At 43.0% G+C, this 27,176-nt stretch overlaps 1 protein-coding gene across 1 annotated transcript; it reads right to left on the reverse strand.

Moving 5' to 3' along the window:
• Positions 1–417: 417 nt before the first annotated feature.
• Positions 418–26,039, reverse strand: ogfr (opioid growth factor receptor). The gene is made up of 7 exons (XM_060936712.1): positions 25,761–26,039; positions 19,443–19,511; positions 12,065–12,146; positions 11,870–11,948; positions 9,291–9,357; positions 4,160–4,308; positions 418–3,039 (listed from the first exon to the last, which is right to left on the reverse strand). Exons 1-7 carry the CDS (start codon positions 25,887–25,889, stop codon positions 2,166–2,168), a joined length of 1,449 nt encoding a protein of 482 aa, XP_060792695.1. The 5' UTR covers positions 25,890–26,039; the 3' UTR covers positions 418–2,165.
• Positions 26,040–27,176: the final 1,137 nt, after the last annotated feature.

A 27,176-nucleotide genomic window follows, 5' to 3' on the forward strand; every position in this document is an offset into this window, starting at 1 on the left:
CCTTTCTGTGTGGAGTTTGCATGTTCTCCCCGTGTCCGCGTGGGTTTCCTCCGGGTGCTCCGGTTTCCCCCACAGTCCAAAGACATGCAGGTTAGGTTAACTGATGACTCTAAATTGACCGTAGGTGTGAATGTGAGTGTGAATGGTTGTCTGTGTCTATGTGTCAGCCCTGTGATGACCTGGCGACTTGTCCAGGGTGTACCCCGCCTTTCACCCGTAGTCAGCTGGGATAGGCTCCAGCTCGCCTGCGACCCTGTAGAACAGGATAAAGCGGCTACAGATGAGATGAGATGATTCTTAATGTTGATTCATTTATTGGATTTTTTTTTTTAAAAGAAGTAGTGGATCCTTTATACCAGGAGATTCAGATTATTTTAAATACCACCACAGGAAATACTGCAAATCAGCATGTTGATTTTTTTTATTTTCCTCCAATTTGAAACAGACAAAACAAATCAACTAAAAATAGTACATTCAAAAACAGGTCAACAGGCTGCATTCACAATCGTGGGATGTTTCCCAAAGTCCTTGAACACTCCGTCATCCATATCTTCAGTCCATAAAGAGATGAGAAAGATCAAAGCTCAATCTTCCTGATCTTGTTTCACCGCCAGTCAGGATTACGTACCGTACATTTCAACATTTTTGGTAAAAATTCAAGCAGTGAGTCCTGAAATTTTCTAAAACGAGAAGATAAAAGGCTTTAAGTGAATCAGGAAATATTTGTGATTCTCTTTTATTGGACGCAAACTATCAAAATAGAATTCAACTTTGTAAACTTGAACATTTTTAACCACGGTATACTCTCACTAGCCACTTTATTAGGAGCATGTCCATATACAGTACGGTGCTCATAAAATCAGGAGGTCAAGTGGTTCAGTTAGTATTCAATCTCTGATTTCATTGGTTGAGAATTTCAGAAACTACTAAATCTTCTGGGACACAACCCATACAGTTTATACAGAGTGGTCCGAAAACCAAAAACGTCCAATGAGCGGTTTTGTTTGGAAATGGCTTATTGATTCGAAAGGTCAGAGGAGAATGGCCAAACAAGTTCCAGGCTACGGTATCTCAAACAACCACCTTTTACAACCGTGGTGAGCAGAAAAAGCATGGCACGCCAAACCTCAAGGTGGATAGTCAGCAACAGCAAAAAAGACCATATCAGGTTCCATTCCTGGCCTCCAAGAACAGGAAACCATCTCGCACAGACTCGCCAAAACTGGATGGTAGGAGACGAAAAGAAAACGGCCATCTGATCAGAATCTTGCATTAGCAGCAATTCGGTCAACAGTTCAGGCTGGTGGGGGTGGCGTAATAGCGTGGGGAATGCTTTCGTGGAACATGTCTTTGTGTGATAATACCAAATCAAAATCACATCTCGAGATGGTTCCATGAGTTCACTGGACTTCAGTTGCCTTCCAAGTCACCTGACAGCAACCACTATTAGTATAGCATAACAATAGCAATAATAAAGTGGCTACCAAGTGTATATTTGATTCAAACTGACTTTCGCCACCTCCGAGACTTCTACATGAAGTGTTTTACCGTCGATCTGCACCTCACGTTAGGAGAAAATTGATTAAAATCTTTGTCCGAAAACCTGTCCAATATCGTCCCATGTTGGACTGTACATCTTTGTCTGAGGATTAAGATGTTGCAGTAGTAAGAATAATAAAAGATGATCCTGAATCAGAGTTCAATGGGCCGAATCAATTATGAAATCATCGTCAAGTTCATTCCATGTGCATTTTTTTAAAATTTGTTATACATCAGAATCAATATTTCGATTCCAATTCTGACTTCCTTCATCACGATCCCAAAAAGAAAAGTGCGAATTATAAACGGTGATCATTAACACGCATGTTCCTTCGGCTGTAATCGCGTGCCCAAACCGGAATAATTTAATTAGAACAAAAACAAGCAAAAAAAAAAATACTTAGGAACAGTTAAGCGAAGATAAAGTCGCCATATACAGGTAGTCTTGCTTTTCTGAGAATGACATTTACAGCTTTTACTGCGACAGATGATTAAATTCATCCGTCTTCAAAGAAATAGATTTCACATTTTTAGATTCTGATACGAGTCCATCACATTCATTCTTGTGTGTGGGGTTTTTTCCCCTCCAAAATTGTCCCTATCTACATACTAAGTCATCCAAAGTTTTAAGAATCCCCACCACTGGGCTCGGTGTCCATGAGCTCACCCGTGTCCATGCCGTTTGCTTTGTCTCCGTTTTTTGTGTCCAACTGAACAAGTTTCTCCTGCGAGCTTGGTGGAAATGTTTCTCCTGAAGATCTGATATGATCAGAAATCCCTAAACTGATATTATCCTTGGTTCTGGCGAGTTTTCCCGCCCGTTCGGACCGCGGTGAGGACTTTAAGCTGTGTTTGGGGCTTTCTGAGACTTGCTTACCCAGGCTTGTTCCTTTCTGAGATGATGAAATGTTCTTGGGTGGTTCTTCGTTCTTGACCGGGGTCATGTCCTGATCCGATTTAGTAGACGCCATGTTCTCAGCTGGCTTACTCGGATTTTCTTCTTCATCGCTTTTAACGGTGCTCGTTTCACTCCCCGAGAGGTCCATCTCTCCGTTATTGATGTGGTTGCCGTTGTTCAGAGGTAACGGATCCACTGAAGAACCTTCATCTCTCGGTTCTGGGTCAACCGACGAACCTTCGTAGCGTATCGACTCATCTTCGTCTCGTTTCTCTCCATCCCTCTTGTTTTTACACGGCGAGTCCTGCCTCTTTGCCTCCGCTTTCTTCTTGAAGCGTTTCTGGATTCTTCTCGGGCACCACACGAATTTGTCTTTGGGCTCGAAGTGCTGGAAGGCGTAGCTGATCAGCTCGCGGCGTTTGCGCTTGTTGCGCACGGCGAACAAGAAATAGTCGAGCACGCTGCGCTTGACGCTGCTCAGGTTCTTCTTGACCAGCGTCTCCTCCAGGAAGAAGTGCACGAGCGGGGCTTGGTAATGCTCGAAGCCGAGCTCGCCCAGGCTCTTCAGGATGCGCGTGATCCGCAGGTTGTTGTGCATGTTCCTGAAAGGACACGTCAAATCCACTAACTGACTCCAGCTGACATTCAGATCACAAAGACAGACTGAAAAAGTGGCACTACGGATTACGACCTGATGGACAGGTCGGTTATTCCACGAAATCGAGTCGTACGTGAGCCAATAGCGGTTTTAAGCCACGTATGACGAGATTGAGTGGAATGACTTTTATTCTATCCACATTCACTGGATTTGGAGAAAAAGATCACGCTTATTTTTTGCAAAGTCGATGAATAAAAACTTTATACAAAATCATTTCCGCTTAGAATGTAAACAAACCGGCGAAATGACAGGAGCAATTTGTGAAAAATGCGATAATTCTTCGGGGGGGAGGAGCTACGTTCTTACCATCAAATACTTTCATTCCATTTTTTTTGGGGGGGGTTTTGTTGTTGAGCTTTTATTTCATCCTTGCTTGCTTCAGCAACACGTTCTGCCATTTTGTTTTTCTCTACTCACCGTGTATGAGCTGATATCCTAGTAGTAGAATAGCTGATCAGAGCGCGCGACTGCTCATATCCAGTGAGCGTGGATAGAATAGTAAGGAATAACACTCCATGTCATGATGCAGAGTTACTTTCATCCAAGTGGATTAATTTTTTGTAGCAGTACGTCACAAACTGTTATTCCTCTTATACCACAGCGACCTGCCAACAATTTATTGAGAATTCTGCATTTAGTAACAAATGCCATGGGATTCATTTCCTTGTCTTAAAGCGAGCTTCTTTATGATGCTCAGATATGTGGGCGGGGCCTCGCCAAGTCCCAGAGATGATTTACAAGTGCCAATATTTATAAGCGGCTCAGTTTAACGCACGTTCCAGATTCACATCTGCTTCATGACTGAATATTACATAAGAACTGCTAGCTCCTTAAACTCCGTAATGAAAATGATCATATAATAAATCAGCGCAAATTCATCATTACACTTTTTAGAAAAGGTGAAAAAAAAAAAAAAACATTGAAGAAAAAGTCATGTCACTCCAGGGCTAAGTTTGTTTTTTTCTAAACATGAATCATTAAATATTTAGAGATATGAATGCAAGCTCACTTGTTAGCTATAAATACAGCTTCCTGTTCCTGTGTTTGTTCACTGTGTGACTCACCGCTCCAAATTAGTGAAGCGTTCCCTCCAGTTCTCGGCGCGTCTCACCTCGCCCGTTTCTCTGTCCGTCAGCTGGATGCCATAAAAACCCAGCATGAGCTCGTAGGAATCAACCAGACGCCTTTTTGCCTCGTCGCTCTCTCGAAATGCCTGCAGAGAAATCAGACACGCACTTACAGTATATACACACACACTACAAAGCATTATACGCCGCTTATAGCTGGATCCTAAAGTACGACTATTAGTCAGAACACCATTAGTGCAATTTTCTCAATATTCTCATATTTCCCATGCGAGTTTGGTTGTGACATTTATCTCAGAATGAAAAAAAGCACAAATAATAATTCACAACCCCAAATCAGAAAAAGTTGGGACGGTATGGAAAATGCAAATAATATTATGTATATTTAAAAAAAAAAAAAAAAAGGCCGTGATTTCTAAAATGTACTCTGACTTAGCCTAGTAAACTAGACCCACCCGCCTAGCGGCCAAAAATATTTTTGCCTAGCGAGTGGGTCTAGCCTCGCAACACAAACAAAAACACGCCGGGCATCAAATCGTGCCCACCAATCACAACGCAAGGTTTTTGTTTGGATTCTTTGGGCGGGCTTTTGCAGGAGTGATGACAAAGCTGCGCGACGCTGGAGAAAGTGCAGCAGGAAAGATGGCTACGGCTAGTGAACAGCGCGCGTTTGACTCCGCTTTGGAATCAGTTTTAGAAGAATTAGACTTGGAGTTTTCGTTGAAACATGAGCAGGAAGAGGCTCTCTGCTCATTCCTTTTCAAGAAGGACGTTTTCGCTGTTTTGCCGACCGGCTATGGCAAAAGTCTGATCTACCAGCTGGCTCCGCTCGTAGCCAAAAGGATGGGGCTAGTTTGTGCAGTACGAAGAATTAATAAACAGCTTTGAAACATTACTTTTTGATTGTTTCTTATTTTCCCGTTATTTTAAATTTAAGGGAAATTATTTCACCAAACACCACTAAATAAAAACTCTCAAAAACAGTTTAAGCAAACCCTTGAAAAAAATAAGAGTGTATGTTAAGTATGTGGTACAGACTCCAAACTTGTGGTCATTATCTCCAAACTTCTTAATATCTAGAACCTGTTTATTAATTAATACGCATTTTGAAAAATTATTTATTTCAAGGTCTCCCCCACTGCTTTCTGTCGCTCTGACTACGTCACAGTCACTGTTGCGCTGATTGGTCAGAGCGTTGGCCTATACGCACAGACAGTTTGAAAGACAGCGGGTTGTTCCTCCCACACCCGTCGGAAATGTCTACGGATCGAGGCCAGACTAAATATTCACATTTAGTCTGGCTTGCCAGGCTAACTCTGACTTGTATTTCATTGTAATCAGAACGAACCCAAGATATTTCATGTTTTTCTCGTCAACTTCATTTCAATTATTAATATACATCCATTCCTGTATTTCAGGTCTGCATCACGTTCTAATAAAAGTTGGGACGGGGGAAATTTAGGTCTCGTAATGAGGTAAAACAATTAAATAATGATGCGATTTGAAACAGGTGACGCCAACAGGTAACCAATCATGATTTGGGACAAAATCAGTCTCCAGGAAAAGCCGGGTGTTTGAGGAGCAGAGATGAGCTGAGGATCTCCAGTTTGTCAACAAACGCATGAGAAAATTACTGAAATATTTAAAAAAAAAAAAAAAAAACCCACAATGTTCCTCAAAGAAAGACAGGAAGGGATTTGGATATTTCACCCTTGACGGTGCATAATATCATTAAACCATTCAAGGAATCTGGACAAATCTCAGTGCATAAAAGGCAAAGGGCTCAAGCCTAATCTGAACACCTGTGATCTTCGATCCCTTGCTGCATCAAGAACCGTCATTCATCTATAGCTGATAGAACCTCATGGGCTTGGGATTACTTTGGCAAACCTTTATCAAGCTATGATACGGAGTTACATCCACAAACACCAGTTAAAACTTTACTGCGTGTCATGACTTCCTGGCTCAAGGCTGCCACAACAGAAAGGGGCGGAAACCACACTGATATCTCAAACGCAAAAACAGATTCATTAAAGAACTATATACAGAAGTCAGTAAATGTAAAAAACTGTACTGTTGTATGCTGTAATCAGCATAATGGAATGTAGTGCAAAAAGGTAAATAAAAATAAAGTGGGGAGCGCAACCAGCGCCGCAGCAAGCGTGACGGCGAGCAAGCAAGCCCCCTCACAGACTGGACGGTCCAGGTTTTACCCGGCTCCTAATTACGTCACGTCATCAGAGCCCCAGAACTCCCCCTGCTGGCCGAAAAACAAACACAAAACAGAAACCAAAACACTGGGAGACCAATGCCGCTTTTCCACTACCAATGCGGCCGAGTCGGGCTGAGCCGTGCCGTGCTGAGTCGGGCTGAGTGGGGCTGTTGGAGTTGCATTTCGACTACAACCGCGCTGAACCGTGCTGGCTGGAAGTGGGTGGACACATTGGGTGGAGTTAGCAAAAGTGGGTGGACGTCACGTGATGTCGTTAGGCGGCGCAAACAGTGACATCAGTGAGCTTTTAAGCGGTAGTCTCACGACCCGGAGAGTAAACAATAAACATGGAGGACATGGAGTCGTTAGTGTTGCTGGTCTTGGTGCTGTGGCTTGTTGTCACCGACAACGCCAACAGATACTGGCAAGAGCGTATAGATGAGGCGAGGCGCATAAGGCTTCAGAAATTCTCATAATTCGTAATTATTCTTCTTCCGGGTTTACAGATCCCAGCATGCTCGCGGGGCGTGTGAGGACACTCCTCCTCACCAATCAGTGCACAGGGGAGTGTCTCCTCACGCCCCTAGCCCCACTCGGCTCGGTTTGGCTCGCTTCAGCCCCACTCCAAAACCGTGCGAGTTTTGGGTGCTGAGTAGGGCTGAAGCGAGCCAAGTCGTGCTGCTCTGAGGTAGTCGAAACGCGAGCCGTGTCGGGCTGAAGTGAGCTGAGAAAGGGTAGTGGAAAAGGGCCACAATAGGGCTAGTAACGAACCCAACACAGGAAAAACTGCATCACATGTGCAAAAAGGAAGCCTGATTGATGTTAGCGGTGTCCAGAAGTAGCACCGTCGACTTCTCTGGGCTCGGAGGCATCGGAGATGGACCATCACACAGTAGGAACGTCTATTGTGGTCAGACGAATCAGTATCCAGGTCTTATTTTGGATGAAATGAACGCTGTGTGCTCTGAAGACGAAAAGGATCAAGTCCAAAAGCCAAGGTGTGTCATGGTATGGGGTTGGGTCAGTGCCCTTGGCAAAGGTAACTTGTGTGATGGAGCATTAATGCCTTCAAAACGACATCTTTTCCAGGGAGATTTCAACACGACCACGTTCTGCACACATTACAAAGGCGTGGCTGTGGAAGAAGAGGGTGTGTGCCCTAGCCCCCAATAGAAGACGCGTGGAGGACTAAGAAATGAAAAACATGAGTGACGACCCCGTACTCTCGCGCGCCTCAAGACCGTAAGTGGACCTCCTCTTACCTTTCCTGATTCTTTTGTTTATAGCTCGAAAGCTCAGGCTTTTTGAACAATTTAAAAATTCACTCGGCATTGTGACGCCAGAGATTGTGCGAGTTTGTCCTGAGCGATGTGACGTACGCCAAGCTATGCTGAGAAACATCTCTTCAGACCTTTAGTCACTATAAAAAGCAACAAAGCTTTACAGTGGACACTGCATCCTTATTTTCTAATAACCGTATTCAAACAGTATGGCAGATTTCTATGGAATCAATTTTGTGCCAAAAATGTTTACAATACTTTTGAAATATCAAACAAAAACGACAAATCAAAAAGTCAATTTTTTTATACTGGCAAACAAATTATTCGTGTAATCGTGCAAAATATCAGTCTATTACTCTTCAGAAACCTTTTATTTTTGTTCCGCGTCTTTCTCAGTTTTGTTTGACGTAATTTATTTTGGTTGCGATTCCAGCTTTCTCGTTTGCGCTCCCTGACTTTTTGCTTGCGGTTTTGGCACAAACTTCACGTGTGGGTGGGCTGTCCAGGAATGCATTCCCATTGGGTAACTTGTGTTTGACTGACAGCTCCGCTCAGCCATTCCCTACTCGGATTCTGGCGGACTGTTTGACGAGTGACCGATCCATTGACGGTAAACAAGGATGGAGTGGACTTCAGTGGCGACTATGATCTCATCTCATTATCTCTAGCCGCTTTATCCTTCTACAGGGTCGCAGGCAAGCTGGAGCCTATCCCAGCTGACTACGGGCGAAAGGCGGGGTACACCCTGGACAAGTCGCCAGGTCATCACAGGGCTGACACATAGACACAGACAACCATTCACACTCACATTCACACCTACGCTCAATTTAGAGTCACCAGTTAACCTAACCTGCATGTCTTTGGACTGTGGGGGAAACCGGAGCACCCGGAGGAAACCCACGCGGACACGGGGAGAACATGCAAACTCCACACAGAAAGGCCCTCGCCGGCCCCGGGGCTCGAACCCAGGACCTTCTTGCTGTGAGGCGACAGCGCTAACCACTACACCACCGTGCCGCCCCGGCGACTATGATACTGAATTAATTCAACAAAGTGTAAATTCAGTATCATAGTCGCCACTGAAGTCCACTCCATCCTTGTTTACCGTCAATGGATCGGTCACTCGTCAAACAGTCCGCCAGAATCCGAGTAGGGAATGGCTGAGCGTCGCTGTCAGTCAAACACAAGTTAGCCAATGGGAATGCGTTCCTGGACAGCCCGCCCACACGGGAAGTTTGTGCCAAAACTGCAAGCAAAAAGTCAGGGAGCGCAAACGAGAAAGCTGGAATCGCAACCAAAATAAATTACGTCAAACAAAACTGAGAAAGACGCGGAACAAAAATAAAAGGTTTCTGAAGAGTAATAGACTGATATTTTGCACGATTACACGAATAATTTTTTTGCCAGTCTAAAAAAATTGACTTTTTTTGTATTTTGATTTGTCGTTTGTTTGATATTTCAAAAGTACTGTATGAACATTTTGGCACACAATTGATTCCATAGATTTCCCACAAGCCACTGCACTTTATCATTATATCTTGCTGATGAAATGAAAGGAGTGCTCAGCCATGGAGTCAGACTGCTGCTGTATGTGAATGTTTCAGGTCTTTATTCTCACCTGGATTTCCTTCTTGGTCAGTTCTGTAGCCAGGTAATTCACTCCCGGCTCACGCAGAGGAAACAACCTACAGGACAGACTTGTGTTAAGTATACCATCGGGTTATAATTATTACAACAACTACAGATCCTGAATCAACCCGATGTATTTAAGACGCGTTTGTCCTACAGCAGGATGTAAACATGCACCGATCAGCCAGAATGTTAAAACCAGTGACTGGTGAAGAAGTGAATAACATTGGGATAGATTAAGCAGCAAGAAAGGGAACAGTCAGCTCTTGCTTGCCACAGAAGAGCTACTGTAGCACAAACTGCTGAAAAAGTTAATGCTGGCTAAAACAAAAGGTGTCAGCATTCACTTTTTCAGTAGTTTCTGCTCCAGTAGCACTTCTGTTCTTCTGGATTGGACCATACGGGCTAGCCTTCGTGCCCCATGCGAATCAGCAAGCCTTTGACGCCCATGACCCCGTCACTGGTTCACCGGTTGTCCTTCCTCGGACCACTTTTGGTAGGTACTAACCACTGCAGAAGATGCAGCACGAAATGGACTGTTTTTCACAAGCCTGCGACAACCTTGGTCCCACCATAAGCACCCAGAAGACTGAGGTAATGTACCTGGAAGGTAGGGCTGTAACGATACACCCAACTCACGATTCGATTCGTATCGCGATTTTTGACCCACGATTCGATACGCCCACGATTTTTTTAAATGTTTTTTTTAAAGTAGTAAATTTGACTTATTAACATTTACTTACTTACATTAACTATTTAATAACAAATAATTCAGACCACTGCAGAGAATGAGTAATATGTATGCAAAAATGAACAAATGTATATCCAAAGATTGTTTTATTTCTCAAAATAATACTGTTGAGCTGGAAGCTCTGTTTTTTTCAGTTCTGAAAAAGTCATTTTTCCAAATCGTGTAAATCCGTTAAGATTTTTTTTGGGGGGGGGGGGGGGGGGGGGGGGGCTCTCTCACTGTCTCACTCTCATAGGGCCAATGATTTTCTGTGATCGCGGAAAACAGATGGAAATTACGGAATTTTTATGGTGAAACGTTGCTCGCGTGTCAAAACGTAACTGCCGCAGAAGGCTTCCGCCCAAGCAGACATGCCTTCAGTGTTGCCAGATATTGCTAACGTTTTCCACCCCAAAATATGTTCAAAACCAGCCAAAAAGCACCTAAACCTGCCCAATCTGGCAACACTGCATGCCTTTCCGGTCAAGTGATTGTGATTGGCTTGTGGCACACCTAGCCAGCCAATGAGCTGCTTGTTTACAGATTCGCTCCCTGCGTCGCAACCAGAACGGCGACCGCTTAAAAGAAATGAATGCTCTGCCAGTGGCGAGTGTGGACGTTGCGTGACTCGCAGAAGACTGCCGCAGGTCGGCGAAAAAACGACTTACTAATAGATATAAAAAAAAAAGTAATTTAAGTAAGTTTAAAATGTAATTTAAATAAAAAGTAAAGTATTCATAAATTGAAGTTTGGAAGCGCCTCTGTTTTTGGGCTGAGGAGAAGTTTGAAAGGGTGTACCGCGATTCTGCCTTCTTGTATCGCGATACGGATCGTGGCTCTGCGTATCGCGATTTCGATTTACATATCGTTACAGCCCTACTGGAAGGCTCTACCAAGAACCACGTATTACAGTGAACGGGCAGAACGTTAAAGCAGTCGACAAACTCGTTTACCAGGGCCAGCACCCTTTCCCTAGCAACACGATCACAAAGGCCAGCACCGCTTTCAGGACACTTCGTGAGAATGTCTGGAAACGGAGACGGACCATGCTAAGCAGCTCAATCACTTCTACTTGACCTGCCTCCGCCAAGTCTTTCATATCAAAATCCCGGACATGGAGGTCCTAAAATGGGCTGGACTTCCCAGTGTTAACACTTTTCCGCAGAAAGCCCAAGCCAGATGGACTGGCCATGTTGTCAGGATGCCAGACAGTCGCTGTTGTATGTGCCAAGCCAAGCGTTAGAAATGCTTCAAGGACAATCTCAAAAAGTGTCCCTGAAAACCCTAGAACTCCTTGGGGTCGCTTGCTCAGGATCGTCCAGCATGGTGAGCAAGTGGCGCATGTGCAGCGGAGATCGAGGCCCAGAAGAAACGAGCTGCGCGGAAGGCTCGAACCAGCACCTACCCACACGTGCCTGACATGTGGGCGTACCTTCAAAGCCCGGATTGGCCTCATTGGTCACCGCCGGTACCCACCAACCACCACCTTCCAAACTGAAGTCATGGTCATCTTCAACTCTAAAGGACGACCATCAATCAAACCACTGCACACTGGGAACACCTCACAAGATGTGCCATTTTGGAGATGCTCAGACCCAGTGATCACAATTTGGCCCTTCCTTGTCAAAGTCACTCAGATCCTTACGCTTGCCCATTTTTCCTGCTTCCGACACATCAACTTCAAGAACTGACTGTTCTCTCTCTGGCTGCCATTGTAATGAGATAATCAACGTTATTCATTTCTTCACCTGCCAGTGGTTTGAATGTTCTAGCTGATCGGTGTAAAAATCTAAAATCTCAACACTAATCTATTAAGGTTAACATAGATCACTTCTTACCACTGAATGTATGAATGAACTCTTTCAAGTCTTTTATAATCCGATTTCCATTCGCTATGAAACGTCTCGATAGACACGTCTGAAACACAGAGACGAAAAAAATGAGACGTGGCTTCTGAATAAATGTTTCAAGAATTCTCTTATTAAATATACTTATTATTCATCCCATTAAAGCAAGGCAGAAGACACACACACCATCAGGGGACGACTTTATTTCATTGAGATAGAACTTTAAATTTGGCATCCTGTCTTCTGTACAGTCTTCATCGATGATGTTCTGGGGAGAGAAGAGAGGAAAATAAATAAATAAATAAATAAATGCAAATTAATTTTTCAGATTTATTACAGTTGGATTGGGCCTGGGTGATGAGGGGATTTTGGCACTCATAACAAAAAGGTCCAATTTCCGACAACCGATACTATCTACAGTGCCCTACACAATTATTGGCACCCCTTATAAAGATTAGTTTAAAAAAAAGGGGGGGGGGTTAAATTCACCTTTTGGTGAAGTTGCTTCATCTCACACTGGAAGAAAAAAAAAATCCAACCTTTAATTGAAAAACTTATTCAGAGAAAAAAAAAAAACAAATCCCTCATCAAGAAATTATAATGGAAAAAAGGGGGTTACTTTTTTTTTGATCAAATAAGAACAATTAGTCTTGGATCGTGTGGGGCGTCCTTCACACAAGTCCCTCCGAACGAGCGGTTACTACAGAAACGATACCATATTAGAACGAGCGATTTAATATACTGTAAACCCGCACTATCATCAGAGCTGCTGTTACTGAATATAGAAAAGTAGGGCTTTTGAGGTCATTAAAGCTTTAAGGTTTCACCAGAGATCAACTGAAGAACCATTTGGGATTCCAAGCGCGAGCTGATCTGGATTAACGATCTGAGATCAGTTGTTACGCATCAGTCAGTGCGTTTACATGCACATAGAGAAAATTGAATTTCTGCCGTAGCTCGACTGAAATCGAAGTTCTAAATGCCATGGAAACACCTTAGCTCGGCTGAAATCGAACCGAACTGGATTTCTCGTAATCGAGCTACGCGACCTAGATTATGCGATTGCAGCCGAGCTACTTGGTGCATGTAAACCCTATCGAGCTACGGAGTCGAGCTGCTTACTTCAGCACTGCCCCTTCCGGGAGTGACGAGACCACAAGCGGGAAACACAACAGCTTCGGTCGGCATGACAACAGTAGTAGTAGTAGTAGCGAGCAGCAGAAGAGGTCAGGAGGAACAGGGAGAACGAACAAACACGGAACTGATAACTTTGTTTACACTCTTGAATAGCTCTTCTTCATGACGACAACCGGAACTGTACCAACTCGATGGGGCGTGTAGCGCCACCTGTGGCTCGGGTGCACAATGTACCTCACACAATAGCTCGATTTCCTTGTGTGCATGTAGGATTGGATTTCTCTGGCACCCCTGCTGGGACCCTTAGCTCGATTACCGACAGCAGCTCGATTTGGATGTGCATGTAAACGCAATGAATGTGCACCCTTTCTGGTCTCTCTCCCCCCCGTGTTTGTTTGCTCTTCTGGCTCTGCCTGTCCTCCTATAGATGGAGCCTACTGGCAGTCATCAGTAACTGTCAATAGGACTCAGGGCTCTCCAGAAAATCTGAAGTAGCTGGCTTAAAATAAATAAATAAATAGTAGGTGGTTCTGGAATTTGTGGCGGCAAATTCAAAAAATTTTGAAATTTGCATGCCTTCTGGTGCATTCTCGGTGAATAAATTACTAACCATTTCCTTGTAAAAGACTTGCAAAACGTATGAAATTTCCCTCTAGGTGTGTGTGCGTGCGCTTGGCTTTCTCAGTTCCCGTCTGTAGTACGCTGCCTGGCTCTGTAACATAACTACATGGCAGGGCTAAAAATTAACTTCAGTGCTTGGTCGCCACTTGGGCCAGTGTCCCTGAATTCTTAGGCTGTCACAATATGTGTCACATTTTGCGCAATTTTTTTTAACCTTGCGCAATACCAGAAAAATTCAGTTGAAATCAGGCCATTTGAGGTGAATTGGTCCGCCTCTGAAAAAACTTGGCATTTGGATTTCCCGGCGAACGTTGATTTTCGTGACGTCGCGTGCGGGACGCCTCCCTCTGAATCCTACATCAGCGCTGGTTTGTTTATGAGAAAACGACCCGGTGCTTTTCTGCAAATTTCTTCAACGTTATCGCGTAATTATTAAAATGGTTAACAGATGTATCGTAGGAGGGTGCAGCAACACCAATCATGATGGGATTAGTACTCATCGTCTCCCGAAAGACCGGACAATGAGAGAGAAACGGGAGCGCTTGGTCTACACAGGCTGTGCACTGAAACCGTGCAAAGCTCACGAATCTGGCTCCAGACTCTCTTGGGATTTTTCCAGACGCGTTTTGTTATTTTATTTTTTTCTGCTGTAGACAGATGGCCGGGCGGCACGGTGGTGTAGTGGTTAGCGCTGTCGCCTCACAGCAAGAAGGTCCTGGGTTCGAGCCCCGGGGCCGGCGAGGGCCTTTCTGTGCGGAGTTTGCATGTTCTCCCCGTGTCCGCGTGGGTTTCCTCCGGGTGCTCCGGTTTCCCCCACAGTCCAAAGACATGCAGGTTAGGTTAACTGGTGACTCTAAATTGACCGTAGGTGTGAATGTGAGTGTGAATGGTTGTCTGTGTCTACGTGTCAGCCCTGTGATGACCTGGCGACTTGTCCAGGGTGAACCCCGCCTTTCGCCCGTAGTCAGCTGGGATAGGCTCCAGCTTGCCTGCGACCCTGTAGAAGGATAAAGCGGCTAGAGATAATGAGATGAGATGAGACAGATGGCCTTGTGCAAAATTACCCTTCTGGATGAGTGTGTAAAGGGACAGACTTTCATTAAAAAAAAAAAAACTGGTCCAGAATATGCACTTTAAATTTCCTCTAGTCAAACACACACACGCACAATTTTAAACCATTTTTGACTTGAACACCACCCCACTAGGGCTGGGAATCGATCCGGATTTCCTGGATCGATTCGATTTCGATTCATTAGGTCACGATCCGATTCGATCCACGATTCGATCCGATTCGATATCGATTCATGTACATATTGCTGTATTGTCACTTTAAAACTTTTAAATAAAAACTGACCCTATTGACAAACAGCTCCATGTCTGTTTGTGCTTGTATCTGTGTATGTGTAAGAGGGACACACAGAGAGACAAGAGTTCAAGTTTGAAAGAAAGCTTATTTATTTTGGAATGAAACATATCCAGGTTTTATTTGAAGTCTAAATCAAAATTATGACATTTGGTGGCCCTCTTTTAGTTAAATAACATACCCAGGTCTGGGTTTCTGACCACAAAAAAAAATAGCTCATCAGTCAAGAAATTATGTTTGACTGATACGTCTCAGAGTGTAACAAACTATGACATTTGGTGGCCCTCTTCTAGTTAAATAACATACCCAGGTCTGGGTTTCTGAACACACACAAAAAAAAAAAAGCTCATCAGTCAAGAAATTACTGTCTCGCTTAGATGTTTTCGGCTGGGCAAGACGTAGCGTGGCTCTAACCTCTTTACTAGTAGCCTAAACCCAGCATTTTCGACTACGCTGTAGGGGCGGAGGTCTTTACAAATAAAGATCCCGACTCCCTCTGTAAGGCTCATAGCACGCTTAGACTGTGGGGGAAATTTCACACCAAATGCATTTTCAAGTGCCGCCTGCTTCGCGTCAGGTTTAGCACTAGCTGTCTCGGGGTGGTGCCTGGATAAATGGTTTCTTTAGATTGGTGGTATTGCCCAGATATTTTACTTCTATTTGGCACAACTTGCAAACTGCATTCGTTTTGTCCAGTTCGTCTCTGTCCTCATACCGTTTGAAGCCGAAGTGTTTCCACACATCCGACTTCATCCCCGGCGGTGTTTTTAACCGGGCAGCTTTGTCCATCTTCTTGTTTTCTTTATAAGTTTCGTTTTACCGGCACCCGCTTTTATAGTGCTCCTTGCGCGTTGGAGAAAATAGTCCCTTGCGCGTTGGAGAAAATAGTGTTATAGGCACCTGGAAGAAATCGATTCACATGTTGTTGGATCGATATCGTGTTTTTTTCGCGTGAATCGATATCGAATCGTGGATCGATTTTTTGACCACAGCTCTACACCCCACGGTGTTTAACGTGTGCCCCCAGAAATGGATTAATCAACAACATTAATTCTATGTAATTGTTGTTTAGATATTGTACATTATTCAGAACATTACAGTCACTTAGCTGACGTTTTTATTCAACGTGACTAACAAGCAGTGCTGAAGTACGAGTGTAAACAAATAGCCTACAAATACCATCTGCTATCTGGAATGATCAGGGGAGTTAAGTCGTCGAAGGAGCTTGGGCAAATACATCGACAAGGAATTATTTAAGTGTGGTACTGTATGTTTATTGTTTCGAAAGTTTGACAGCATTTGCATCTGCATTAAAATGGTTAGCCTGTGCTTTGCTTCTTGAGCCTATACAAGAGACATTACGGTACAGTCGGCTGGTAGAGATCTATTAGATTAGATCTAGATGCTTATGGTTACGGTATTTGGCAGACGCTTTTATCCAAAGCGACTTGCAATATATAAAACACTACATTATTAGTAAACCAATCACTCTGCTCTGACATAGCCGACCTGCTGCATGACTTCCTTTTTTTTTTTTGCTCTGGACAGGCGCAACATCAGCCTTTAAGCGAACAAACTCGTCCGCTCTTTTATACACCATTTTATGACTGTGTAGATAATTCTACGCCTCCGTCTCTGTGCTTTTCTAGTTCCTTAGCTCCTCGCAATCAACACCCTCGCTAAGAATAAAATAAAAATCGACAACGTAGCTGATGTCAGGACAGTCGTCTATCCGTTCCGTGAGGGTAGACGGAGGGGGCACTTTGATCGTATTATCGCCAGAGCGTGCCAGAAAACCGGACCCGTGTAACCATCTTTGAGCTTAACTACCTAGCAGTTAGCGTTAGCTACAAACATGAACACAGTGGAGCGGGAGAAAGATTCCGGCTTCTGCTATGACGCAGCAATGAATCGTGGGAAAGGTCGGAGTTCGGGAAAGTTGTGTGCTGTGCCCGAAATCACTCACTCATTCACTACTCGCTATCGAGGGAATTCTATATAGTGAGATCATTGGTAAAAAACACTTTGGGACACTACTCTGCCGTGCTGTTGTTTACGTCATCACTGTCGCGCAATTAAAACGTGCCGGATCAGTCGGCTGGTGGGTTTTCAAAAATAATAAATACATATTATACCGAGCGCATTTCCCACATTTAATAAACGCAAAGTACTTTGTATCCGCTGCATCTTTCAGTTCTTTTAAATCAAGGCTGAACACTTACTTTCTTTTTCGCCGCTGCGTTTTATTAAATCAAATGAGGCTTTTAATTAATTCCTCGCTCTGCACCATCACTTTTATTCTTGCATTTTATCTGTCTTATTGTATTTTAGCTTTTTTATTCTCTTACTATTTTTAATTGTACTTGAATGTCTGTTTATAATGCGTTTCTTCGTCTGTTTATTCACCCCAACACACTTTTTTTCCTCTTTCAGCGTGACCGCAGTGCATGATGGTATACATTGCTTGGTTAGTGCCCATCGGTAGTACACTACTTTTCACTGTGTATTGTGGGATACTTTGAGTGCACTATATAGGGTGTAATAATTCTCACTATAGAGAGCGTGCATGTGAGGTCACATGATGTTTATCTGCCATCTTGGACCGCATGGCCGCGCATCGAACTTAGACGAACCCGTTCTAATTATCAAGTGTGTGGGAGGAGATCTTTCAAGAATGGTTATATCTTGTTCAGCATTTGGTTGTACCAATAGACAGGGCCAAAAGGAGGGCCTGTCATTTTATAGATTCCCCGCAGACGAGGAGAGACGCGCAAAATGGGTGTCCGCTGTGCGAAGAGAAAACTGGAACCCCAGTTCTACCAGCCGAATTTGTAGTGAACACTTCATATCAGGTAGGTGTAATCTTCTAATTCAGTACTCCTAGTACATCTGTTAAGTTGATTTTCGGATTGAATGATAACTGCATACTTAGAAACTAGACAGAACAGTGTTTGTGGCCGTCAGCCCGCTTGATCTCTAACGTTTAAAATGGCTATGCCTAGCCCTACTACCCTGGCCTAATCTATGACAATGTTTTATCTTTTTGGCTCATATATGCCTTTGAAAGGCCAATCCATAGTAGGGATGGCGAAAACTAAAAAAAAAAAAAAAATCTTGACCGACCACCGAGCCTCATTAGCCGGTTAAAGTCGGTTAACCTATGAGTTTAAACAGGGATGCAAATGGCAGATGCCGCCTTTTTCAAGGCTGAATTGTGCAGATCCGATTTTTTTTTTTTTAGGGGGGGCGTTGGAGTGTCTGAATAATTTCATCAGAGTAAATTCTGTATTAAAATTACTAAATGAGCAAATGCCATTACAGTCCATGAAACAGGAAGTATAAGTATGAACAGAAAACAGTAAATCAGAAAGCTGCGTACATTTGCGCAGCTTCCGCGCAAACGTGTGCAGCTTTCTGATTTACTGTTTTTCAGACAAAAACATACATATTTACAACCCTGTCATTATCTGGAGCGCAGTTTAGATTTCGAACATTCTTACGATAAAACGTCCTGCATAGTCTCTTTATGATAAACGTCTTAATGCCACTTACCCGTGAGGTTATCAAGTAGACATTCTTCTTCGGAACCTTCCAGAGGTATAGTTGGGATACCCATCCCGCAACAAAATATTTATAAGCTTCCAGGCTCTTGTAAGCTTTGAGGGCTTTGCCAGTGTAACACGATTCACGATTAACAAGAAAATTCTAAAATGTCGTGGTAGGCTAGATCGGGCAAATCGCCGGCACCGCAGCTCCGAATTTCCCTGAACAAGGATTGCGGCAAGTTGTACGGATCTGCAATCCCCAACCTGGAACGCTTTTCCACGCAACGCTGCCTCACGTCACCTTCAAGATGCTGAACAACTTAGACAAGTTATCGCACAATGTAGATGGGGTATTTTCCGAATTTTCTTGGGGATTACTGCCTGGATCAATTACGCTCGCGCAAGGTAAACAATCCTGATGCCATCCAATATGGCAGAGTACACACGTGTGGGTCACATGACCGCACATCCTCTATACATTCGGCCAACACTACAAAATGGTGAACTCGCTCTATAGTCCACTATATAGTGAGTGATTTCGGACACAGGGGACTTTTTGGTGAAATAATTGGATTTGCAGCAAATTATAGGCAGCGGAAGCAATATTTATATATTAAAAGAAAAAAAAACCCCGCTTGAACCTTGAAAAGCACGTTTTTATTTTTTCTGGGATCGAGTAGCCAGCGCAGACCGTCTGTGTAGGCAGAGAAAACCACCAGTCGCTGGCACTTGTAGACACCTCTGATGTTGAAAATAAAAGGTCTGCCCATACCGTCAACCTCCACCATCCAACCAACCAACCCGTCATCTTACACTGTTCCTGTTCAAACCCTGGGCCTTTACTTTCTGTGGCAACGGCTGCAACATCAGTTTACAGCTGAGTAATAAACGTACTCACTGGATAGCCGTGTCTGTAGTTCTGCATGTCTTTTGCGGCACGGAGGTTTCTCGAGGACGAATTGGACCACTGTGAGAGGGGAAGAAAAAGCAATTAATTGCCTCAAATAATTAAAAACAGGACAAAGAAACTTAACGAGGTCAGGATGAGCCGCTGCATTCACGCCAACAGGATGACCAGGTTAGATCGTGACATGTTGAGATACACACACACGCGAGGAATCTTCGAATCAAGATCAAGTCTCTAATAAAGCGGACGGTGAGTGTACAGTGTGTGTATAAAATTTCCTTACCTTTTATCATTATGGTTTATGACATGACTACCAAAAAAATAAAATACAACCCCAATTCCAAAAAAGTTGGGACAAAGTACAAATTGTAAATAAAAACGGAATGCAATAATTTACAAATCTCAAAAACTGATATTGTATTCACAATAGAACATAGACAACATATCAAATGTCGAAAGTGAGACATTTTGAAATTTCATGCCAAATATTGGCTCATTTGAAATTTCATGACAGCAACACATCTCAAAAAAGTTGGGACAGGGGCAATAAGAGGCTGGAAAAGTTAAAGGTACAAAAAAGGAACAGCTGGAGGACCAAATTGCAACTCATTAGGTCAGTTGGCAATAGGTCATTAACATGACTGGGTATAAAAAGAGCATCTTGGAGTGGCAGCGGCTCTCAGAAGTAAAGATGGGGAAGAGGATCACCAATCCCCCTAATTCTGCGCCGACAAATAGTGGAACAATATCAGAAAGGAGTTCGACAGTGTAAAATTGCAAAGAGTTTGAACACATCATCATCTACAGTGCATAATATCATCAAAAGATTCAGAGAATCTGGAAGAATCTCTGTGCGTAAGGGTCAAGGCCGGAAAACCATACCGGGTGCCCGTGATCTTCGGGCCCTTAGACGGCACTGCATCACATACAGGCATGCTTCTGTATTGGAAATCACAAAATGGGCTCAGGAATATTTCCAGAGAACATTATCTGTGAACACAATTCACCGTGCCATCCACCGTTGCCAGCTAAAACTCTATAGTTCAAAGAAGAAGCCGTATCTAAACATGATCCAGAAGCGCAGACGTCTTCTCTGGGCCAAGGCTCATTTAAAATGGACTGTGGCAAAGTGGAAAACTGTTCTGTGGTCAGACGAATCAAAATTTGAAGTTCTTTATGGAAATCAGGGACGCCGTGTCATTCGGACTAAAGAGGAGAAGGACGACCCGAGTTGTTATCAGCGCTCAGTTCAGAAGCCTGCATCTCTGATGGTATGGGGTTGCATTAGTGCGTGTGGCATGGGCAGCTTACACATCTGGAAAGACACCATCAATGCTGAAAGGTATATCCAGGTTCTAGAGCAACATATGCTCCCATCCAGACGACGTCTCTTTCAGGGAAGACCTTGCATTTTCCAACATGACAATGCCAAACCACATACTGCATCAATTACAGCATCATGGCTGCGTAGAAGAAGGGTCCGGGTACTGAACTGGCCAGCCTGCAGTCCAGATCTTTCACCCATAGAAAACATTTGGCGCATCATAAAACGGAAGATACGACAAAAAAGACCTAAGACAGTTGAGCAACTAGAATCCTACATTAGACAAGAATGGGTTAACATTCCTATCCCTAAACTTGAGCAACTTGTCTCCTCAGTCCCCAGACGTTTACAGACTGTTGTAAAGAGAAAAGGGGATGTCTCACAGTGGGAAACATGGCCTTGTCCCAACTTTTTTGAGATGTGTTGTTGTCATGAAATTTAAAATCACCTAATTTTTCTCTTTAAATGATACATTTTCTCAGTTTAAACATTTGATATGTCATCTATGTTCTATTCTGAATAAAATATGGAATTTTGAAACTTCCACATCATTGCATTCCATTTTTATTTACAATTTGTACTTTGTCCCAACTTTTTTGGAATTGGGGTTGTATTTAAAAAATCTGACTTCCTCCAGTAGGAAGCAAAGGAAACAATGCCTTCAAAACTCAGCCTGGAAGCCAGCTGTCTTTATACAGCCTTCCAAATCAGACAGATTTTGGGTCAAGGGACAAAAGCTGCTGTCCAAAATTACCAGCAGCCTCCTTCCAAATGGAAAACGGGGACAGGGATATGAACTGGTGTGTCAAATATGTAATTATATCACAGAGCTGATTAGGATTGCACAAATATCTAAAGATAGATTCTGAAAACTAGGTCATGTTGGGGGGGGGGGGGGGGGGCGTATTCAAAGCATGAAAAACCAACAGTTCAGTCATTCTGTACTCCAGTTTATCTACACTTAACGAGCCAACACCACGTTCACTACCACTTTTAAGCAAAGTACAGTGGGTGGGGTTTACATTACAGGGATTTAGAAGACGCTCTTGTGCTGAGTGGCGTACAACACGACCCTGACATTGGGCAGCCCAGGGAGCTCAGGGGCACGTCAGACATTCCTGCTTATCCAGGGAATCAAACCAGCAACATTTTGGTCTCAAAGCTGCCTCTCTAACCTTTCGTCCATGCCTAGGGTTCCTGGTTCAATCCTGAGCTTGGGTCATCGTCCGTGTGGGTTTCTTCCCAAAACGAGAGATGAAAGTGGAGCAAAGAAGAAAAAAAAAAAAACCCTGAACTTTTGAAAGATTGGGGCGGGCGGGCAACGCCCCCGAAAATATTTTAATAACACGAAAAACCCTGCATTCTAGTACTTATTTTCACTAAAACAAGTTAAGCCTTTTTCTTTCATGTACATTAATGATTAACATAAAAATATCAAATTTAATTCCCCTAGTTAATGAGCAATTTTCAGGAGTGCGTTTAGAAAGCGCGGTGATTTTCCTGCTACACAGTTCATTACTTGGAAAAAAAATCAGACAGTTGAAGGTAAACTCAGCAAAATCCCAAAACAGTACTGTTAAAAAGTAAAGGTCTGTTAACCTGTGTTCACATATATACACACACCGGTACGATAGTGGTATAACTGTATCGATACGAAGTATGGAGATCTTGCACGTGACGTCACATCCGCTCCAGATTGCAAGCAGTCGCCATTTTGTCGGTCAAATGCCATATTTCCGCCGTCTTTCCAACACTGACTTTGTTTTTTTTTTTCGCCCAAATCTTCAAATATTACCGTGCCACAATGCCGGAGAGTTGTATGGCATATAAATGCCACAACAGGAGAGGTCAGAAATCGGGAAGAAAGTTTCATAGGTTGCCACGGGACCCTGACAGGCGTGCAAAGTGGATTGCTGCTATCGGCCGGGCCGATGCAAACAACAAGAACAAGGCATGGGAACCGACTGGAAAGAACAATCACTGGCGCCTGTGCAGTGACCATTTCATCTCAGGCTCACCATGTATTTATTTCAGTATATCCATGTGGTTATTCGCAACATTTATGACTTGCTCTAATAAAAATTCCGGGAAGTGGGAACCTGAGAAAAGGCTTGGGGCGGGGGGGTGGATTGGGTCTTTAGTGGTGTGACAATCAATGTAGTCTCTAGATATAAAATTATTTTACACTTTTAGGGGTCACATGAATTTCTGTAAAGATAACTGTGCAGAGATTTATAAGCACGCAGTGCTTCACCACTGAACAGCGAGGGAAAGTTGATGAGGTAATTATACACGTCTGGGTATTCCACCTCTGGCAGTTCCATATCCACCGACACGGTCGTGAAAACTACATCCGGTAAGCCATAAGGGTCACTAATCTGTAGGTCGTTTATTTTAGACATATATCTAGTTACCTGTTCATTAGAAAAATGAGCCGTGTAGTCCGTCGGTTGAAATTTATCCATTTTATACACGAGTGCAGCAGTATTCAGCGGTGTTTTTTACCGACAAGATGGCGGCTGTGTACTTTCCGGTCACGTGATTGCAAGATCTCTATACCGGTACAGTTTAGTGCATCTGTCCACACTAGCAAGAAATGTTTGCGGTTTTCTTTCACGGTAGTTGAAATGCACGTGCGCGAAATGTTTCCGTGGTTACCGAGTAACTTCCTTCCGAGAATATGGCAGATGAAACAACGTGCGTGTGCTTTTTGTTGTCAATGTACAGTCTGTATTTCTGGTCATCATTTAATCAGTCGAATTGTATAAAACGCGCGAGGCAGTTGAGAAAGAAACAAAGAAAACGAATCTCCGTTCTTCACTATTTTATTCAGCGAAGACGTCGATTGAGGTGTGATTTTGCGCATTCTATTTGTATCGATACAGAGTCGCTTCGTCTGTCCACACTACAGCGAAGCGCTACAGTACCGATACAAAACCCATACATTTGTGGGTTTCATACCGATACAGTTATACCGCTACAGTACCGGTATAGTTGCTAGTGTGGACAGGTGTTGCGGTACGAAAGTAGTATCGTATCAGTACAAAATCCCTAGTGTGGACAGGGTATTAGAGTTTCTAAAGCTTTCAGGTTTCAATGTTGGGGACATTGAGCCTCGTTTATCAGAGTTGTGCGTTTGCAGAAGCTAAAGTGAACTAAACATTTCCAATTCATATTTATGCGAGCTGAAGCCAATTGTTTACATTAGTTCATATTGTCTGTAAATTTAAACACACCAATGAACACCAAATTTCTCATGTAAATCAGGGGCGTAGCTAGGATTTTCAGGGGGGGGGGGGGGGGTCGTCACACACCGACTGGCAGCCATTATGTAACAAACTAGAAAAGCACTCGGAGAGCGCAGACCTCCGCCAAGAATCCTTTAAAAAAATCCGGGATCCAGAAGGCGATCCGGATCACCACCACAATTTAATGGATTGTTACTTGTGCCCAGTCACACCTCTGGAAAAAATTTCAGAGCAATCCGTTCATAACTTTTTCCATAATGTTGCTAACAGACAAACCAACACGCAAACAAACCAACGCTACCGAAAACATAACCTCCTTGGCGGAGGTAACAATAATTACCATTGCTAGTTTTAGGTAGCTTAGAAACCGGCTCTTCCATTATTGCTGTTTCTTCCACGTTTTCTTGATGTTGTGTTCTAGAAACGGCACCAAAACTTGCTTCAAATCCACAAAATGCAACTTTGATGGGAAAAAAATATAATAAATTGCTTACCTCTCTTCACATCGAAAGAAGGAGGAAAGTTTTGCTTGTTTTGACATGGCGAATTATTAACACAAGAGAAAATACTTGTAATTTGCAATTAAAAAAGACTGCAGCTACACTGGCAGCTTGAACATGCTTTCTAGCGTGATTGTGTTGTGCTTGCGCAGAACGGTGTCAGTCCTGCATGGCTTAGCACGTGCACCTGAAGGTGCGCGCGCCATTGACAAAGAACACCTCAATGAACTATGTTTGGGCTAGTTAAGGACCGCGCCCATGCAAGGACAACGTGAAGTATTACGCCACGTCTAGGAACGTGAAAAATCTGAAAAAATAAATTTCTCCATTCGGAAAACCGGAGATTTTCAAGAGTTTTGTCAAATATCCGGATAAATCCGGAAGACTTTCATCCCTGCAAAACACACTAGTAGGTGGATTGCTAAGCTAGGGGTGTGTGTGGTGTCCCGGGTGTATTCCTGCCTCAAACTCAGTGTTCCCAGGATAGGCTACGGATCATCTCTAGCCCCTTTCCCCAAACAGATGGCTTTCAGTGAGTGAATGTCTGATGTTTACAGTATTAGACTGAAAACCTGGACAGAATTTAGCATACAATCTGAGCCAATTATTTATATTATAGTGTGAATGTGGGTAATGTAAAAACGTGACGCTTTCAGTTACAAGTCTGACTTGTGAAATCCTCAGGATGTGTATCGAACGATGTTTTAATCTCTGATATCGGTATCGTATCGATAAATCGATCCTTTGTATCGCTGCAGCCTTTAAATCACGCATGCTGCAACTGCGACAGTCTGCATTACTACCGTCATCCAATCATGTGAAAATCAATTCAACTCAGTTTAATATACACGTTATGTATAATAAATAAATAAAATGAATCCGCCTTATTTACGCCATATTTCATTAAAACGCAGATAAAATCCTCCACGACGGTTAGATAGGATAAAATAAGTGGCTTTTTTTCATTTCCTACTCGTTTTCCGACATTTCCCAGAGCTTGTTCTATGATTGGCTTAAAGTGTCCTGCCTCCAGCAAGAGATTAAACAGGGACCAATCAGACCACAGTGCCAGGATGTAGTAGCCAATCACAACACAGAAGGCGGGACGTCTCGGAATACAGGTGGGAAGAATGTACAACAACGACGACGATGCTCCAGTTTATTAATGCAGGCGCGCGCGCACACACAAATAATAATAATAATAATAATAATAAAAAGAAACGGAAGTAGAACATACAAAGCCAGCCTTTGCTTTTTTATTTTTGTCCAGGCACGCGCGCCGTGTAGCATTCTCTGTCCCCAAATCGTCTCCGTCACTCTCGGTGTCCCAGGTGGAGTCATACTCACACACCAAGTCGTCCTCCATCCTCTCTCTGTCTCTCTCTCTCACACACACCGCCTTTACACTGTTAGAAACACCGTAAATACAAAAGAGCTAAAATATAATTAAAGGAAAACCCCATTCTAGAAAGTTAGCTCTGCTGTGCTGCTCCAGGTCGCTAGCTCACCGGCTAATCTAAACAGTCACGCCCACCTCCTTATCGCGTCATCAACAACACCGGAAGTCGTTTTGAATGACATTAGGACACGTATTCGAATTAAAGCCCTTCTATGGTGTAATACTGTATTTTGAGCCAACAAATACTTAAATATTTTTAAGTCATATAATTAAAAAAAATCTACTTTTGGAGTTCACGTCCGTATTTTATAACGCAGGAACCAATCAGATATCGCCTTCTCATCCGGGCATTACGCCAGCACCGTTAGCTAAAGCGACTAGAGAATGAGCAATGCAGAATTTTCTTTTACCGAAAGTGACTAAAACTGCTGTCGTCAGATCGATACATTGAAATCACTCAGCTTGGGAATATAGAAAGGTGAAAGTTGTGATGTTTACACTGAGAATTAGCAAATGCATTTGAAATGAATAATAAGAGACTTTTCTCTTTGGGTCCAGGTTAACTGCAGATACATCAGCTGCACTTAGCACCATCCATCCATCCATCCATCCAATAAATTACCTGTTTATCCTTTCAGATAATTAGTTATTCCATCCATCCATCCATCCATCCATCCATCCAATAAATTACCTGTTTATCCTTTCAGATAATTAGTTAGTCCATCCATCATCCAATAAATTACCTGTTTATCCTTTCAGGTAATTAGTTATTCTATCCATCATCCAATAAATTACCTGTTTATCCTTTCAGATAATTAGTTATTCCATCCATCATCCAATAAATTACCTGTTTATCCTTTCAGGTAATTAGTTATTCCATCCATCCATAAATTACCTGTTTATCCTTTCAGATAATTAGTTATTCCATCCATCCATCCAATAAATTACCTGTTTATCCTTTCAGAAAATTAGCTAATCCATCCATCCACAAATTACCTGTTTATCCTTTCAAATAATTAGCCATTCCATCCATCTATCCAACAAATTGTTTATCCTTTCAGATAATTAGTTATTCCATCCATCCAATAAATTACCTGTTTATCCTTTCAGATAATTAGTTATTCTATCCATCCATCCAATAAATTACCTGTTTATCCTTTCAGAAAATTAGCTAATCCATCCATCCACAAATTACCTGTTTATCCTTTCAAATAATTAGCCATTCCATCCATCTATCCAACAAATTGTTTATCC

This window comes from Neoarius graeffei, chromosome 13, assembly GCF_027579695.1.
Source record: "Neoarius graeffei isolate fNeoGra1 chromosome 13, fNeoGra1.pri, whole genome shotgun sequence".
Lineage (NCBI taxonomy): Eukaryota > Metazoa > Chordata > Actinopteri > Siluriformes > Ariidae > Neoarius > Neoarius graeffei.